This window comes from Aquarana catesbeiana, linkage group LG08 (genome assembly GCF_042186555.1).
Source record: "Aquarana catesbeiana isolate 2022-GZ linkage group LG08, ASM4218655v1, whole genome shotgun sequence".
NCBI classification, from domain to species: domain Eukaryota; kingdom Metazoa; phylum Chordata; class Amphibia; order Anura; family Ranidae; genus Aquarana; species Aquarana catesbeiana.
The window spans coordinates 158,640,295-158,657,868 of record NC_133331.1 but is presented as its reverse complement, the minus strand read 5'-3'; the positions used below and the strand labels follow the sequence as shown (position 1 = coordinate 158,657,868).

The following is a 17,574-nucleotide window of genomic DNA, read 5'->3' as shown; positions in this document are numbered from 1 at the left end:
CCTTAATGCATTCTGTGCTTTAAAGGTAGTAAACCTTCTGTGTACAGCTCCCCCCAGCCCCCATTACACTTACCTGAGCCCAGTCTTGATCCAGCACTGTGCACAAGCGGCTCTCCGCTCTCTCCCTCATAGGCTCAGAGACAGCAACGGTAGTCATTGGCTCCTGCAGCTGTCAATCACAGCCAGTGAGCAGAGAGTGGGGCAGCAGGGCGAAACCACACTGTGTGTGTGTAAATGGACACACAGATCAAGTCTGTACGCGTGCCCCCATAGCAAGCTGATTGCTGTGGGGGAATTCAGCAGTGTGGAGTTTCCAAGGGTGCCAGCAGGGGACCCCAGAGGAGGAAGAATTGGGGCTACTCTGTGCAGAACCATTGCACAGAGCAGGTAAGTATAACATGTTTGTTATTGTAAAAAAAAAAAAAGTAAAATTCAAACCTTTACAATCGCTTTAACAAAGAGTGGCCCAGACACAGTTCCTTTCCAGTTCACCAGGTCCAATCTGGGGGGAATCATTAGCAGTTTTCTATATTGAAAACTGCTGCAATCTCTTTCCACACAATCCAACTGATATTTGGTGTCTCCTATCAGTTGCAGCATTGTGTGTGGCTTTAATTAATACGTTTACTTTCAGGTTTGTACCCAGTTCACTGGGCAGTAAAGGTGAAAAATGAAAAATGTTTGGAGCGGCTGGTGAAAAGCGGAGCTGACATCAATGCTGCAGAGCGTAAGAGTGGGAGATGCCCACTTCACATTGCTGTGGAAATGAACAACCTAAATATGGCTGTTACTCTAACCAAAAAGGTAAGAAAAAAGCTCCCTTGTATTTGTTGTCTGTGGGGATCTGTCACTTGTACATAGCAATATAACCACACAGTGTGGTTGCTTTATTTACTAACAAAAGTGTGTGTTTTTTTTCTAGCTGGGGGCAAATGTAAATGCTCAAACGTTTGGAGGAAATACACCACTGCATCTGGCTGCTTGTATGGGTTCTCCAGTGCTGACAAAGATGCTGGTTAATGCAGGTATTTCAGACATGTTACTGAGTACATAGTTGTGTTAGTTAGCAATGTAAAGGTAACACTTTTGTGGTTGTTTTAAGGCCTAAAGCAAACATTCTGTGCCGTATCTTGGAATTTTATAGACAGTGGATACATCCTACTGTATATCCTTGAATATACACCTTTTGAACATTACACAAAAATAAAATATTTTGTTGTGGCTAGTACAGCTTTGAAACACTGACTTCATAGATTAACCATTATCTTCTGTAACGCCATGTCTACTTATTTTCAGTCATTGGATTAAACCAACCATTATGTAGCAGGTAGTGTCACCATTGTCGCAATACAGTATATAATATCAGCTTTTTGAATAGTGATGCTTTATTGTTTACCTAGATTTATTGCGATTCCTAGGTGCAAATGTCCTAATGGAAAATGATGAGCCTGTGGATAGCGCATCATGCAGTGACAGTGATGAAACAGACAGTGATTCTGATGTGGATATGGATACAGACTCTGACCAGCAAGGAGACAGTGATTCAGAAGACAATGAATCCTTAGATACAAATCAGGGGAATGAAAGAATACACTACGGAGCTAAGCGGCGTTATCCTGGACACACTCCACTGGATCTAACCAAAAGTCAGAAGGTAAGACTTCATTTGTTGTTCATCAGATATTCTCAAATATTTTTATGGAGTTTGGCTTAAACAAAATCATCTGATTAACTTGTGTTAATGCTTTAAGAACTTTGTCTCTATGTATACTTTGTAATTTTATATAATATAGTTAGGGGGCAGCTTTGCAGTGCTATACATTGTTGTGCTTTACTGCCCCTCATTAAAATGTTCATCTATGAGCCTATACTCCCCAAGTGACTGATATTTTATCACAAGAGTTGTTAGGCAGCCATTGTAGTTGCTAATCTGACCAGCCTAAAGAGGACATATGATCACTGTTTGTAATATGACTCTCACATCTTTAAATTAGTGAACTTCCATACTTTTACTACTGTAATATATGTAAAGATTGAAAGTGCAGAAGAATGTAACATGTTCCAGCATCTGCAGCTCTCCCCTTGTGACAGCAGGCGGGGGATCTTCTCCCTGAACCCACTGTCACTATTGGAACACAGCATGGCTGTGCGGGGCTCCCTCCTAACGGCCACATCATTTACAGTTTCCTGTGAATGAATGCCTGCGCGTACCGTCAGCTATTGTGGTTGACGACCTGTCATTTTCAGTGAGCTGTGAGGCGCTGGTGAGTAGTTCATTGATTCTTCCTGCTCTTAGGTAACTGTTAAGAGTCTGCAAGAGCTGGATATTGCAACCACGATCTGCTGATCACAGGTGCAATGCTTTACCTGCAAAAAAAAAAATGTGCTTTTATTTTTTTAAAAGGTTTTATAGGATGATTTCACCTTTTTTGGGAAAAAAAATAATAAATGCACATATTTTTGCAGGGAAAAAAATGTGCATTCATTATTTTTCCAACAGGAGCCTACAGAGAATTGCACCCGTAATCAGAGGATTACAGGTGCAATGTCTGGCAAGCATTCTTCTGTACAGGCTGTCCGTTTAAAAGCTGCAGTGCTTGTGAATGAACTATGTGAGTGTTCATCAGGGCCCTTGCACTTCATTGAGAACTACAAGCTGTCTGCTGCGATGTAATTCATTCACAGATCAGGGTGTGGGGGGTGGACTTCTGGAGCTTGTTACACCCTAAATATGGGTGTAACATGTAACATGCTCCAAAAGATGAACTTCTCTTTTAAAGAAACCAAGAGGTTAAGAAATACAGTGTTCTCACAAACGTTTTACCTTTACAGAGAACATATACTCTCCTTAAAATGTGCTATTTTATTAAACTGGCATTAAATGTGGTCCTAAATTCTTTTTCAGGTGCGAGACATATTATCTAAACTCCCACCTGGTGATGCAGCTTTGAAGCCACATGGACAAGCAACAGGTAGAGCCCATCATCTTTTTTTATTCTGTTCCTCAAAATAAATGATTACCTTAAAGTAGAACTGTAGGCGATACTTTTTTTTTTTCCATTTTGAATAGAGTAAAGGAGGGTTATAACCCCTGTCAGATTTTTATTTGCCATCTGTGTCCCATTGCAGAGATTTACCTTCACCTTCTTTCCCATAGCCAAACAGGAAGTGAGAGGAAATCCCTGCAAATTAAGGGAATTCCTTGCGGACCCTCAGCTCACGAGAACCAGTGTCCCCATTGGAAATTTTTGCCTCTATTACTTTTCTGGGGACAACCCAAAATTTAGGATTGTCTTTTACTTTCATTGACAATGATAATGGTAAACAGGCCAAATTGAGAGGTTAAATCTCCCTAACGGGGGCACAGACAGCAATAAAAACCTGACAGGTGTTCTAATCCCTCCTGTACTCTATCCAAAACTAAAAAAAAAAAAAAGTTTTGCCTTTTAGTTATGCTTTAACGCATTCTCTGCACTTAGGTAAAAAAAACTTTTAACAGTGGCCCCACCCCCCTAAATACTCACCAAAACTCTATCTCGATCCAGCGATGTGCATGTCTGCGGCAGCTCTTCCCTCTCCCCGCTCTCACAGGCTTGGCTGAGAGCAGCGGGAGCTATTGGCTCCTGGTGCTGTCAGTCAAAACCTGTGAGTCGAGAGCTCGGCTGTGTGTCTAAATAGACACAAACAGCCCGGCTCAGGTTCAAGCACACACATACACACGAGTGCCCCCATGGGATGCATCTTCATATGGGGGCACTCAGCAGGGGATGGGGGAAACCAGAAGCACTGGTTGGGTACCCAAGAAGAGTATGATGGGGGGCTGCTCTATGCAAAACCATTGCACAGAGTGGGTAAGTATGACATGTTTGTTGTTTAAAAAAAAAAAATCAAGCTTTACACTCACTTTAAATAGAAACCTACTAAGAGAACATGGAGGCTGACGTTACTGACCTATCCTGATAATGTTAACAGACTTACTGATACAAGTATGTAGACTTTCTAACCCCTGTGCATATTCTGGGCCCATAACAGACAAAGTCAGCCAGGCAACTAGCATTCTTAGAAGTGCCATTATACACAGTTCCTTGTAACATGACAGAGCATGGTTCTGAACATTGAGATTCAGTTTCCCCCAAGGTACATCCAGCAGGTACAAGGGGTACTCTTGCTTGATAAATTAAACTTGGCATACTAGTGTAAAGGGTCACTAAATACTGAATGGATGGGATTAGTGATTACTGCTTATTTTAAAGCTGCCTTCCCTCCTTCAGTTTAAATGCTGTTCTGCGGGAGATTACAGTAAACTGAATTAAAGGCAGGTACAGATACAAGCTGAACTTAAAAATGCATTTGTTGAATGTTTTAAAATTAATGCAAAATTGGATTAAATGGTGTTCTTTTATATATGCCTAGAGTTTGGTGTAAGTGATTTATTGGTAAGCACTGATATGTTACACAGATATGTGCAATAAATATACAATTTATTTGTCAGCTCCTTTAGTGAAGACATCTTAGGTTTGTGACCCAGGATACAATTAAGAACCACTGTGTAAACCACAACAAATTTGTAGGTTCTGGAGCTGTGGCTTAGGTCTCTGGCTATATACACCGATCAAAAGTTGACCAGTGTGTGACGATCACTGCTCAAAAGAAATAACTCATTTGATTGCCTTCTGCCAAAGGGACATGTTGGAAAATTTTCCTTGGTCAGTGTCTGCAACCGCTGATCAGTTTACTCTGACAATAGGGTGTGTTGCTGACAGAATATAATGTCTTGGGTAAAAAACTGGCTACGCTAAAAAAATAAACAAAAAACAAATCCCTTTATGGCCTGCTTTAGTTGCTAAATCTGAAATGCCTAATAATCCAGTTACCTGATTCCTCAAACCAGCCCTCCAATAAATTGCTTGCCTGTGTCTGGTTTAAAGTTGAACTCCAAGCTGGTCCAAACTATTTCCTTCACTAACACATGCAGTGGCTAACATCATCCACCCGCCTCTCTGCACCAGCCAGTCAGCAGAAGCCTTATATTCATTCAGGTAATACAAAGCCACCTGTGAATGGCTAAGCAGACTCCCCATCCCACTGCCAGAACAAAGCACTGTATACTATAGGTAGCTGAGGCTATACATGGGTAATACACCACTAAAAGGTGCTGCATGTGTTAGTGAAAGGAATAGTTTGTTTGGACCAGCTTGGTCCAGACAAACTATTTAGAGTTCACTAAAAAATGGAGTTAGGTTTTATTAAGATATCATTGGGATTTAGTGGGTGGGCTGTGTATGTGCCCCACCCCAAAGTTTTTAATTTCTTTTATATTTTTTTCTATTCTTCCATGTGTATGACTGTTGTGGCAATATCTGTAGTTTTTTATTTTCTTTTGGAGACTTTTATGAGGTAAACTGCACTTAGCTAAATGTGTAAATGTTAAATAAAAGCTCTCCTAAGTAATCAGGAAAAGTTCTAATATGTTTTGTTACATTTCAGCCCAGCTGGAGGCTGTAATTGTATTGAAATGACCTTTTCACGTTGCCTTCTAGTGAATGTGCTTTCTCTGGAAACCAATACTGTACAGCGCCTTGAGAAACTACTGAACGAGGGCCAGACAGGATCAGACTGGACGGAACTTGCTTCACGGCTGAGACTTCAGAGCTTGGTTGACACTTACAAAAACACACCATCCCCTACAGAGAACCTCCTACGTAGTTATGAGGTAGATGTTCTTTTTAGTCGGGCTATTTGGTATACTGTCTTCGATAAGCCTGCCTTGTCATTTTTAATGGATGTGCCATGCATACAATGTTAGTAAGTAGTATTCATTGTGGTATTTTTCCCCATAGCTTGCTGGTGGAAGTCTCGGTGGGCTGATTAAAACACTAGAGTCTATGGGAGTGAATGAAGGCGTGCAACTTCTATGCAGCTCAGAGACGTATGTGAAGCAGGCAGATCAAGGTATGCCTTTGCACAAACTAAAAACAAGGCCTAGTTTCTGTCATATGCGGTATAAAAAAAAAAAGGAGCACGCCAAAGGGAACAAATGTATCAACAATAGAATTCTAGAATACACTGGAAAAATGTCAGCCTCTTTTTTTTTTTTTTTCTTATGCTGAAGTGGGATTACCTATTTCCCCCATGCTGCAATAACGAAATAGTCTGCTAATATTTCATAGTTAACAGCTGTTACTTGTAGTGACCAATCCTAACAAGGAACCCTGATTATTGCTCCGCAGCATCCACAAGCCCTGCACAGATCTCTGAATTAGTGTCAGTTATTCCAATATAGATCAATTCTATAAAGGAATTATGGAGGCTGCCAACATCCTCAACTGAAAATACCCTTTTCCTCACTTTTATGATAATCCAGTAGCTTTGGTACTTTATTAAGCACAGACCTGGAACAAGTGTACTTTCTGATCTGCATGCTTGTTCCCAGTCATTGTATCAAGGTATAGAACCTAAAGACTGCCAGGGCAGTAGCAATTTCAGGAGGAGACTAGCAATGGCAGCCACAAGCTTCCTTTGAATGTGGAATTCCAGAAAATGTAATGCGCTCTTTGATTGTAACCTTGCAGTGTAGTATGAGTCCCAAATCTAATTGCAATCCTGTCTCTGGCAACAAGATCCCGATTGATGGTAGAAAAAGCTACATCTACAACCCCTGGCAAAAATTATGGAATCACCAGTCCCTGAGAATGTTCCTTCAGTTGTTTATTGTTGTAGAAAAAAAGCAGATCACAGACATGGCCAAAAACTAAAGGCATTTCAAATGGCAACTTTCTGGCTTTAAGAAACACTAAAAGAAATCAAGAAAAATAATTGTGGAGGCCAGTAACAGTTAGATTTATAGAACAAGCACAGGGAATAAATTATGGAATCACTCAATTCTGAGGAAAAAATTATGGAATCACCCTGTAAATTTTCATTACAAACACTAACACCTGCATCAGATTAAATCTGCTTGTTATGCCCCGTACACACGGTCGGACTTTGTTCGGACATTCCGACAACAAAATCCTAGGATTTTTTCCGACGGATGTTGGCTCAAACTTGTCTTGCATACACACGGTCACACAAAGTTGTCGGAAAATCCGATCGTTCTAAACACGGTGACGTAAAACACGTACGTCGGGACTATAAACGGGGCAGTGGCCAATAGCTTTCATCTCTTTATTTATTCTGAGCATGTGTAACACTTTGTCCGTCGGATTTGTGTACACACGATCGGAATTTCCGACAACGGATTTTGTTGTCGGGAAATTTTATATCCTGCTCTCAAACTTTGTGTGGAAAATGTGTGATGGAGCCTACACACGGTCGTAATTTCCGACAACAAGGTCCTATCACACATTTTCAGTCGGAAAATCCGACTGTGTGTACGGGGCATTAGTATGTAGGTAAAAAGGAGTAGTCACACCTTGGAGAGCTGTTGCAACAAGTGGACTGACATGAAGCATGGCTCCAACACCAGAGATGTCAATTGAAAAAAAGGAGAGGATTATCAAACTCCTTAAAGAGGGTAAATCATCACGCAGTGTTGCACAAGATGTTGGTTGTTCACAGTCAGCTGTGTCTAAAACATTGACCAAATAAAAACAACATGGGCAGGTGGTTAAAGGCAAGCATACTGGTAGACCAAGGAAGACATCAAAGCGTCAAGACAGAAAGCTTAAAGCAATATGCCTTGAAAACAGAAAATGTACAACAAAACAAATTAACAAATGGGAGGAAACTGGAGTCACTGGAGTGACCGAACTGTAAGAAACCGCCTAAAGGAAATGGGATTTACATACAGAAAAGCTAAAAGAAAGCCATCTCTAACACCTAAACACAAAAAAACAAGGTTACAATGGGCTAAGGAAAGGCAGTCGTGGACTGTGGATGATTGGATTTCTGTCTTGATGCTTTGATGTCTTCCTTGGTCTACCAGTATGTTTGCCTTTAACCACCTTCCCATGTTGTTTGTATTTGGTCCATGTTTTAGACACAGCCGACTGTGAACAACCAACATCTTGTGCAACACTGCGTGATGATTTACCCTCTTTAAGGAGTTTGATAATACTCTCCTTTTTTTCAATTGACATCTCTGGTGTTGGAGCCATGCTTCATGTCAGTCCACTTGTTGCAAAAGCTCTCCAAGGTGTGATCACTCCTTTTTACCTATATACTAACAAACAGATTTAATCTGATGCAGGTGTTAGTGTTTGTAATGAAAATTTACAGGGTGATTCCATAATTTTTTCCTCAGAATTGAGTGATTCCATCATTTATTCCCTGTGCTTGTTCTATAAATCTAACCGTTACTGGCCACCACAATTATTTTTCTTGATTTCTTTTAGTGTTTCTTAAAGCCAGAAAGTTGCCATTTGAAATGCCTTTAGTTTTTGGCCATGTCTGTGATCTGCTTTTTTTCTACAACAATAAACAACTGAAGGAACATCCTCAGGGACTGGTGATTCCATAATTTTTGCCAGGGGTTGTATTGGTAAAGCTTTGCTCCCTCACTGGTGGTTGGATTGAGGTGTCACTTGATGGAGAGGGAGAGTCTGCTGCGTTTGTTAGCAAGGGAGCAATGCCTTGCAGGTAATAATTTTATCCTAATCGTACAGTACAGGACACAAGCAGAGTATTCATACAGCTTGGGTTATAGCATACCTTCAGGCGATTGGTCACTTGCAAAGTTTTACAGGACAGGCCCTCCGTATGCCTCTCCTATATCCTGGCTCCACTCCGTAAGTCCTCAGTTTTATGCTAGTGACTGAAGATGATTAACCCTTTCGCAGGAAATCATCCTTGGCTATTTTATTATTTTCCTTTATTATTTTGGCTTCAGATTCTTCAATCAGCCCCTCACTGTCTTTTAATGCCAACATAGAATTAGTCTATCCAAATTAGCACAACCTGGGTGAAACCTCGGGAGCTGGACCTGAACCCCCACAGTGGGGGCAGCCTGTAATGTTGCTTCAGGCACTGCATCCTGCGTGGGCACTCACCTTGGCACAACACATTGAGTCAGTTGCAGGGTGCTATACAGGTCCAGGGGCTCTGGTCCGTTTCTATGGAACCCAGACCCTGAAGACCCCTTTCCAGGGTATGAAGTAAACCTTCTTTTTTTTTATTTTATTTGGTGCTAAAACTCAACTACTTAGAGCTTAGTCTCTGATGCATGACCAGGTATTACATCACACCACAGGTCCCACACCATTCAGCCACTTCCACCTAGAGCCCTTATACGGTACTTAGGCCCTTCCTCCACAAGGATTCATTCCGGGGTGGTCTATACCTGGGTTACCTTCATTCTCCTTATGGACACACTTACCCCATACTATGCACACTATTTCATGACCCAATACTCTGCACACTGTTCCGTGAGTACTCCACAGGGGAATACCCTCACTTTCAGCAATGGTGGGGACCAGAAAAAAGAGAGCCAATGCAAAATTGCAGGTGAACATTTACTCACACAACACTCAATGTCAAAGTGACAATGCATCCCCTACACTGGAGCAGGATCCAGCTCTAATACCGACCTCTGCATCCAATTTTTCTTTTTTGCCTTTTCACTGGAGCCGGTTCACATGTGTGCGGGCCAGCCACATCGTGTTTTTAACCACTTCAGCCCCAGAAGATTTTACCCCCTTCCTGGCCAGAGCACTTTTAACAATTTGGCAATGCGTCGCTTTAACTGACAATTGCGTGGTCATGCAATGCTGCACCCAAACAAAATTGACATCCTTTTTTTCCCACAAATAGAGATTTCTTTTGGTGGTATTTGATCACCTCTGCGGTTTTTATTTTTTGCGCTATAAACAAAAAAAAGAGTGACAATTTTGAAAAAAATTTTTTTTACTTTTTGCTATAATAAATATTCCCCAAATTTAAATAAATTTAATTTCTTCATCAGTTTAGGCCAATATGTATTCTTCTACATATTTTTGATTAAAAAAATTGCAATATGTGTATATTTATTGGTTTGCACAAAAGTTATAGCGTCTACAAACTATGGGAAAGGTTTATGGCGGTTTTATTTTTTTTTACTAGTAATGGCGGTGATCTGTGATTTTTAGCGGTATTCCAACATTGCAGTGGAGAGATTGGAGACTTTTGACACATTTTTTTGAGACCATTGACATTTATATATATATATAAAAGTGCTATAAATGTGCACTGATTACTGTATAAATGTCACTTGCAGGGAAGGGGTTAACACTAGGGGGCGATCAAGGGGTTAACTGTGTGTTCCCTCACTGTGTTCCAACTATGCGGGGATGGGACTAACTAGGAGAGATAATAGATCTGTCTCTCCTCTAACAGCACGGGGATTTGTGTGTTTACACACACAAATCCCCGTGCTGGCTCTCGTGAACGTCACACGCATCGGGTCCCCCGCTGTGCAGCGGGCGCGGGCCTCCCGGGGGCTCTCCTGGGCAAAGGCGTATATATTTATATATACGGGATTTCGCCCAGGAGAGCCACTCTGCCGCAGTATATCTGCGTGAGTGGGTCAGGATCCGGTTAAAAAGACTCCGGTACCATATTGAGCACCGTTAAAGTGCGATTTCCATTGTCATACATTGACAATTCGCACCTTGAACCGCTGAACAAAGTTGAAGTGGAGGGGGGCTGAAATCCCGCTGTCAAAACCGGACCGCACATATGTGAACACGGTCTAAGACTGTCGCCAAATTGAAGTGGGAGCTTCACACAATATGCTTGCTATTGTTAAAAAGCTCATTGCCTTTGTCTGAAAAAGCCTTGGCTTTGTGCAGTCAGACTCTCTTCTGTCTCACCAGGCCCCTTTGGGTACAAAGAGATATGCCAAATCCTGTACAACACTCCCTGTGTATGAAGTGATAGAATGTGCAGTCTATGATGACTGGATCACTCCAGAAAGGATTTTCACTGCCCCCGCCCCCAAAACCTTTGCTGAACCTGCTGTCTCAAAATCCATATTCAAATCCGTAAGCAAATCCGTATTCCATAGGTCTCCCATTGAAAGACCTTGGAGACTGGCCACTGTATACCGCCTTTCCATTCCACACACGAGCACATTTGTGAGTGAATTTTTTAGAAATTCAATAAACCTTTTTGTCTTTAAATCTACTACACTGTTTGCTTTTTTTTTTTTTTTTTTACCTGGCTACATTGGATGCCAAATAGTGTCCGTGTGTTTTGTCTAGTGTATGGAACTACCTGTGTTGCCATTAATTACAGCCATATGAGATTTCTTTTTTTTTTTTCAATGTTTTATTCACGTGGTTTTATACTTGCTACACTGTAATATGTACATTCTTCTGCTATTGGGCAGGGTGTTGCTTAAAGCTCATAGTATCAATTTCCATCACAGCAGGGGGAAGCACTGGTAGTTTTAGTGGACATTCAATATGTACATTCAAGATGCCTATCTGCATGTTTCCATTTACCCACCTCATTAGTGCTTTCTTCGCTTCCCAGTGGCAGACAGTCACTTTTAATTTGTTTCACTGCTCTCCCCCCTATCCTTTGCTCCTAGAGTGTTCACAAAGGACTTGGTGCCTCTGCTTCCTCTTCTCAGAAATCAGGGCATCCAAGTCACAGACTATCTAAAGGGCTGCACAAACTGTTCCCTTCCCTTAGCTCTAGCCTTGCATACCTTGATAATCCACTGTTCTCAATTCAGACTACTTTAAGCCTTTCCTCTAGTGTGAATTCTGCCTCATCTGCTCCTGAAAATAGAGTAACAGAGGAAACCAGTGATTTTTTGAACCAAACTGACCAAGGAGAACCTGGTACACAAACTTCTTTAGACTTCTAGCAGACAACCCCTGGCCTCTTCCCAACAGGCCATATCGGCAATCTCAAGGTCCACCATTCTATAATAATAATCACAATAGAAAATAGAAGACATATCAAATGCTTAAACTGAGAAAAGAAAAAAAATAGGTAACTTTGAAATTAATGGCAACGTGTCTCAAAAAAGATGGAACAGGGCAATAAAAAGCTGGCAGAGTAAGTGGTACTAACAATGAAGAGCTGGGAGATCATTTTGCAATTTATTGGGTCAAATGGCAGCAGATCTGTAACATAATTGGGTATAAAAGAGCATCTTTGGGTCAGGGTCTCTTAGTTGTAAAGGTAGGCAGAGGTTCACCAATCTGAAAAGCTGTCTCCAAAAATTGTCAACCAATTTCAGAATAATGTTCCTCAATGTAAAATTGCAAAGACTTTAAATGTTTCATCATCTACAGTACCTAATATCATCAAAGGATTCACAGAATCTGGAGAGATCTCTGTGTGCAAGGGACAGAGCCCAAACCACAATATTGGATGCCTGTAATCTTCAGGCCCTCAGATGGCACTGCATTAAAAGCACATGGACATCACTGCATGGGCTCAGGAATACTTCCAAAAATCACTGTCTGTGAACACAGTTTGCCATCCAAAATTACAAGGTAAAGCTTTATCATGCAAAGAAGCCATATCTGAACATGATCCAGAAACGCTGCCGTCTTCTCTGTGCCAAAGCTCATTTACAATGCTATGTTGCAAAGTGGAAAACTGTGGTCAGACAAATCAAAATTTGACATTCTTTTTGATGACCATGGGTATTGTGTCCCCTGGACTAAACAGGAGAGGGACCTTCTAGCATATCAGTTCAAAAGCCTGCATCTGTGATGGTAGGGAGGTGCAATTATTGTGCAATAAATGGGCAGCTTGCACATCTGGAAAGACACCATCAATACTGAAAGATATATCCAGGTTTTAGAGCAGCATATGCTCCCATCCAGACGACATCTTTTTCAGCCTGTCAAAGCTAAACCACATACTGCATCTATGACAGCAGCATGGCTTCATAGTTGAAGTGTCTGCCTGCAGCCCAGACTTTTCACTATTTGCAAATATTTGCCGCATCTTGAAGCAAAAAATATGACAAAGACGACCCAGGACTGTTGAGCAGTTAGAATCCTATATCAGGCAAGGAGTGGACAACATTCTTCTCCCAATACTCAAGGAATGGGTCTTCTCAGCTCCCAGATGTTTACAGAGTGTTCTTAAAAGAACAGAGGATGCTACACCATGGTAAACATGGCCTTGTCCCAACTTTTTTGAGACGTGTTGCTGCCATCAATTTAGATGTTAACTCATTTTTTTATTTTATTTTTTTATTAATGGTACATGTTTTCTATTGTGAATAAAATATGGGTTTATGAGATTTGCAAATCATTGCATTCTGTTTTTATATTGGTTTTACACAACGTCCCAAGTATATTGAAATAGGGGTTGTATTTATTATTCCAGCAAATTCTTTTTTGCGAACACAGGCACTTCAATCGCAGAGATTACTATGTGCACTCGCCACATCCATTGTTCTCTGGCTTCACTCTCCCTTTCTTCGTGGTGTATCTGGTATTAGGCCCATATTGCAGCACTGTGTGCTTCTTGGGATCTCAACTGGTTTTCTCTGCAGAAACCACCCCATGAACCTATCATAGATATTCCTCTAGAGTAGCCCTTTTGGGCACCTTCCCGCCTGCCAGAAGTGTTTCTGAACTGGTGGCTCTTTCCTTACCCAATCCACCAGAAACAGTCAGAGTTTCCTGGACATTTCAGCACCATGGTCTTCTGTTTATACTTTTCAAAGTTTTACCAGGTATGGATGTCCAATCTTTTGAGAATGTAGCTTTTTGCCTCATTGTTGCCCATCCTTCTTATTTATTGCTTGGGGATGTCCCATGGTGTATGAATACTCTGTGTTCTGCACTGTACAATTCAAATAAGAGGAATGTTGACCTGTAAATTCCATATCTTGGAGGACAGGAGACAGGCCACTCCATTCCTTGGTCTACTCTGCTTGCTACAAAACTGAGGACCAACAGGGTTGGATAGCGTTATAGAGAAGGCACTCAGGGAACTTGTCTGCTAAAGCTTTGCCAGTGCTCAGTCACCTGTTACATTCCTATAAACCCATGGTGTATATTCTGCCTGTGTCCTGTATGTTTTTTTTTTTCCTGCTGGCAACAAGATCACAAGTGAGACATGGGCCTAACACAAACTGAACCCCCTAAAACCCTGACCCCAACTAAGCAAACCTAATCCTTAATAGTAAACTATGGCAGAACACTTCTCTTATCCTGTGCTAGGTGTAACATTGCTCAGTCCCTGGAATTCATAAAGACTTGTGCAGATAGATTTTGCAAAAGTGATTCAGCTCATGTACCTAGAACTTGTTTTTTAATTTAATTCACACTGCACCACTTTTGGAATGTGTGCAAAACACTTTAGCAAAATCTGTCTGTGCCAGGGTTGCTCTCTGTACAACAAAAAAAAGAAGGGTCTTAATTATCTTCTTTCGTAAGATATGAACTGTTGGTATTTTTAATACTTTTTTAAAATGTGCTGCAGACATTGCGCCACAATGCAAAAGTGGCACATTTTAGAGAGATCTGAATTTGGACCATGAGTCCTTGTCAGAAACAAGTGTCACGGATGCTTCATGAATTTGTCGCAGCACATTAATAAGACAGGTTAACGCCAGAAAAGTGGTGCAGCAGATTTATTGAATCCCCTCAAGTGTTTACTGTTCTGAAATGAGCAGTAATGGCCCTGCATTTATTATCTGGGATGGAGAGAGGCTCCATCCATAATAAATGTCTGGCCTGAAGGGTTTGAATGTCCCTTTTCCAGATCAAGCAATATTAACACTTAAAAGCAAAAGAATAGGTGATGGTAACTGTAAGCGCAGATACGTGAGTGCACACAATAGTTGGGATGTTAACTGGGTAGGCAATTAGTCCATAAAAGTATATCGGGCAGTTCAGGGGTTAAATAAATATCGTGGCTGATCAATGGCGGCTCCTGGCTCTGTAGTAGGCAAGAAGAAGGTAGAGAAGGAAGCGCCACCTGAGTGTAATATTAAAAACAGCTTTAATGGCACAGTATAAGGTCACACTTACAGGAAACAGGAAATAAAAGGCTCATCTGTGTGTTCGTGGTCCATGGTGGAGTCCTCGGATCCGGATCCGTTTTCTATGCAGAGCTGTAGGGCTGTAAAGCATTGTAGCTCGGCTTCCTCTCGGAACTATTGATCTTGTTTGTTAGAACATGTTGTACTACGTAGAAGAGTCTATATAAACAGATTCTTGGCTGATTCCATGAGGAAAGTGCAGATCGCTACAAGAATCCTCCACCCTCTTGTGTAAAACACACATGCAATATTTGCATTTCACAAAGATGTGTTCCCTGTATGCAGTAAGATACCAGAATGGACATGCTTCAGTCATGTGTCAGACCATTGAGTCCCGATGGAACCACCAGACATGCAATTAGAATATACCCAAAGATTGGGAGTGCCTCATAGCCTCTCTAAAATTCCATAGGTGGAGGGTTTGCATTTAAACTTTTCGAATATGAATGAAAATCAATAAAATGACACGTTATAGGAGCATGACATCAGTGACAAAGCAAGTTATACATCTGTATCATACACAACTGCTGCTGACATTTAGAAATGCGCAATGCTAATTTGCTACGATATACACTCTGTATTTTTCTGTGAAATATGATTTTCTTTGAAAAGCAGAAGCTAAAACCTTCTACTTATAAACCAAGAGATTATCCACACATTCAGGAACTTCTAAATACTGTAGTTGCTACTATAGGCAGTCTCTGATTTTGGGACATATAGGATGTGGGATTAGAAAACCGATATATGTGATAAAACTGGCAGCATGATGCAGTTCTCAAAGAATTGCAGCTTCTCGTCATTTAAACACCAGGCTGCAACATTATTTTATTTACATTTATTGCACAAGAAGCAAACACTCTGATGTTGGTGTGAATAATGAGACCATGCATTTGCAATTTTTTTTTTTTAGCCAAAGGGATCATGGTTGACAGTGCCTATGGAAGTGAGTCTGTGGATATGGAAAAGTCTGCAGAATCTGAACCTCAGAAGCCTGCCCTTCTTGAGACCACCAGGTTGTCCCCAACGCAAGAATTATCTCCAGGAAATGATCCACCAAGCGGCCACTAAAACAGACACTGAAACCGGAATCTTGGATTCTTCCCACTAACATGCTAAAGGACACAGTTTGGTGCTTTAAATATATCTGATAGTGTGAGCCACTGATTTTCATTATTCTCTTAATCTGAAGATTTTGTAATCATTCAGGAGGCCTCAGATCAATGTAGGCAGTGAACTAAAATAATATCCACTAATGGGTATATTTCTGGCAATCACTTACCCTTGCTGCAAAGAGATCTGATTTACAGCACCAGTGGATTGGTCATATTGGGACACAAAGTACTAAGTGCGGCATTTTGATCAATATCTGGAAATTGGTCTTCAATTAATGATTTTTTGTTCTATTCTTCATCTGTGAGATGTTCAATGAAAAAAAGACTTGTGAATGGTGAGATACTTGTACAGATAGCTAGAGGTGTAAACGGGCACTTTTTATTCCCGAGGTAATGTTCAACATTTATCCTTCTCTCTGTTTATTTGCTCTTAATACTATTATTTAAAATATGTCTATTTTTATTGTAAATAAATGATGTATATGTTTTTTTGCATGTACTTTCCTTTCAGATTTTGTATTGATAATCTTTTATTTTCCATGTACCATCCTTTCAAAGGATAAGATAAGAATGCACTCTGTGACCCTGCCTCACAAAGTAACAGCTGTTAAATACAGACATTTCAATGTATTTTTGTGATAAACAATTACATAAACCCAGTGCAATGACTCGCTTCAGGTGGTAAACACTCATGATGCAAATCCTCCCACATAAGCCTCATCACTTTAGTTGCAGCCCTGCAGATCTTTTGTTCTCAGTTTACAGTAGGCAGGGGGTGAGAGAGAACCTGATGTCTCACACTCCACAGAGCTGAGTGTAATCTGAGCCCTGAGTAAAGGGAATAGATACACAAAGTCTCACTGCAAAACATGTGCATGGTCAGTTCAGCAAGGCTGTCGGTCACTTCCTGCGGGGGCCATCCCTGTGGATTACCTGGTGTTTGGGAACACTGGTAGAAGTGACACATGGAGATTGCAGAGGAAGTAGAGAACAGCCAGGATACACACTGAGGCATGTGCATGTTATATGAGCATTTTCAAAACTTGTCTGCACAGTGTTTGAATGTAACTGTTGTGCTAATGTTTACATGCTCATGGTGTAAATTTATGCTATTTGCCACTGCCACTATTCAGGGTTGACATGTAAATAACAGCAGTGTGTAATCGGCTGCACCTGAATGTTTACACATTGTTTAAATTCACATGTAGGCCCTGAACAGTATTGTAAAAGATAATGTTAGGGCATAGTTCACAATTTCTCTTATGGTGCAGTCTCAGCAAAGAGGGGGGAATTTTTTAGCACAGAAGAACCCCTACATACTGTCTAAGCAACATGGAAGGGTGAGCATGCGGTGGCCACGGAATAAAGAGCGTAAATGGTATCTAAACTTGAGGCTAGGTTCACACTTGATTCAGATATGGCTGACAGCAGGGGTCTAGTTAGTCCCTGTTCTCTGTTTCAAGTACACATCAGGCCCAAATTTTTGTCTGAATTCGGACCTGAAACGGAGCCAAAGACGCA

At 41.0% G+C, this 17,574-nt stretch overlaps 1 protein-coding gene across 3 annotated transcripts in view; it reads left to right on the top strand.

Annotated features, from left to right (window-relative positions):
• Positions 1 to 16,713, top strand: part of NFKB2 (nuclear factor kappa B subunit 2) — a 76,629-nt gene extending 59,916 nt beyond the window's left edge. For all 3 annotated transcript variants that reach the window (XM_073596612.1, XM_073596614.1, XM_073596613.1), the window contains 7 exons: positions 635 to 804; positions 923 to 1,025; positions 1,419 to 1,654; positions 2,906 to 2,972; positions 5,541 to 5,713; positions 5,841 to 5,952; positions 15,852 to 16,713. In XM_073596612.1, coding sequence (XP_073452713.1) covers positions 635 to 804; positions 923 to 1,025; positions 1,419 to 1,654; positions 2,906 to 2,972; positions 5,541 to 5,713; positions 5,841 to 5,952; positions 15,852 to 16,009 — 1,019 coding nt within the window. In that variant the 3' untranslated portion in view covers positions 16,010 to 16,713. The remainder of the gene's footprint in view (positions 1 to 634; positions 805 to 922; positions 1,026 to 1,418; positions 1,655 to 2,905; positions 2,973 to 5,540; positions 5,714 to 5,840; positions 5,953 to 15,851) is intronic.
• The last annotated feature ends 861 nt before the right edge of the window (positions 16,714 to 17,574 follow it).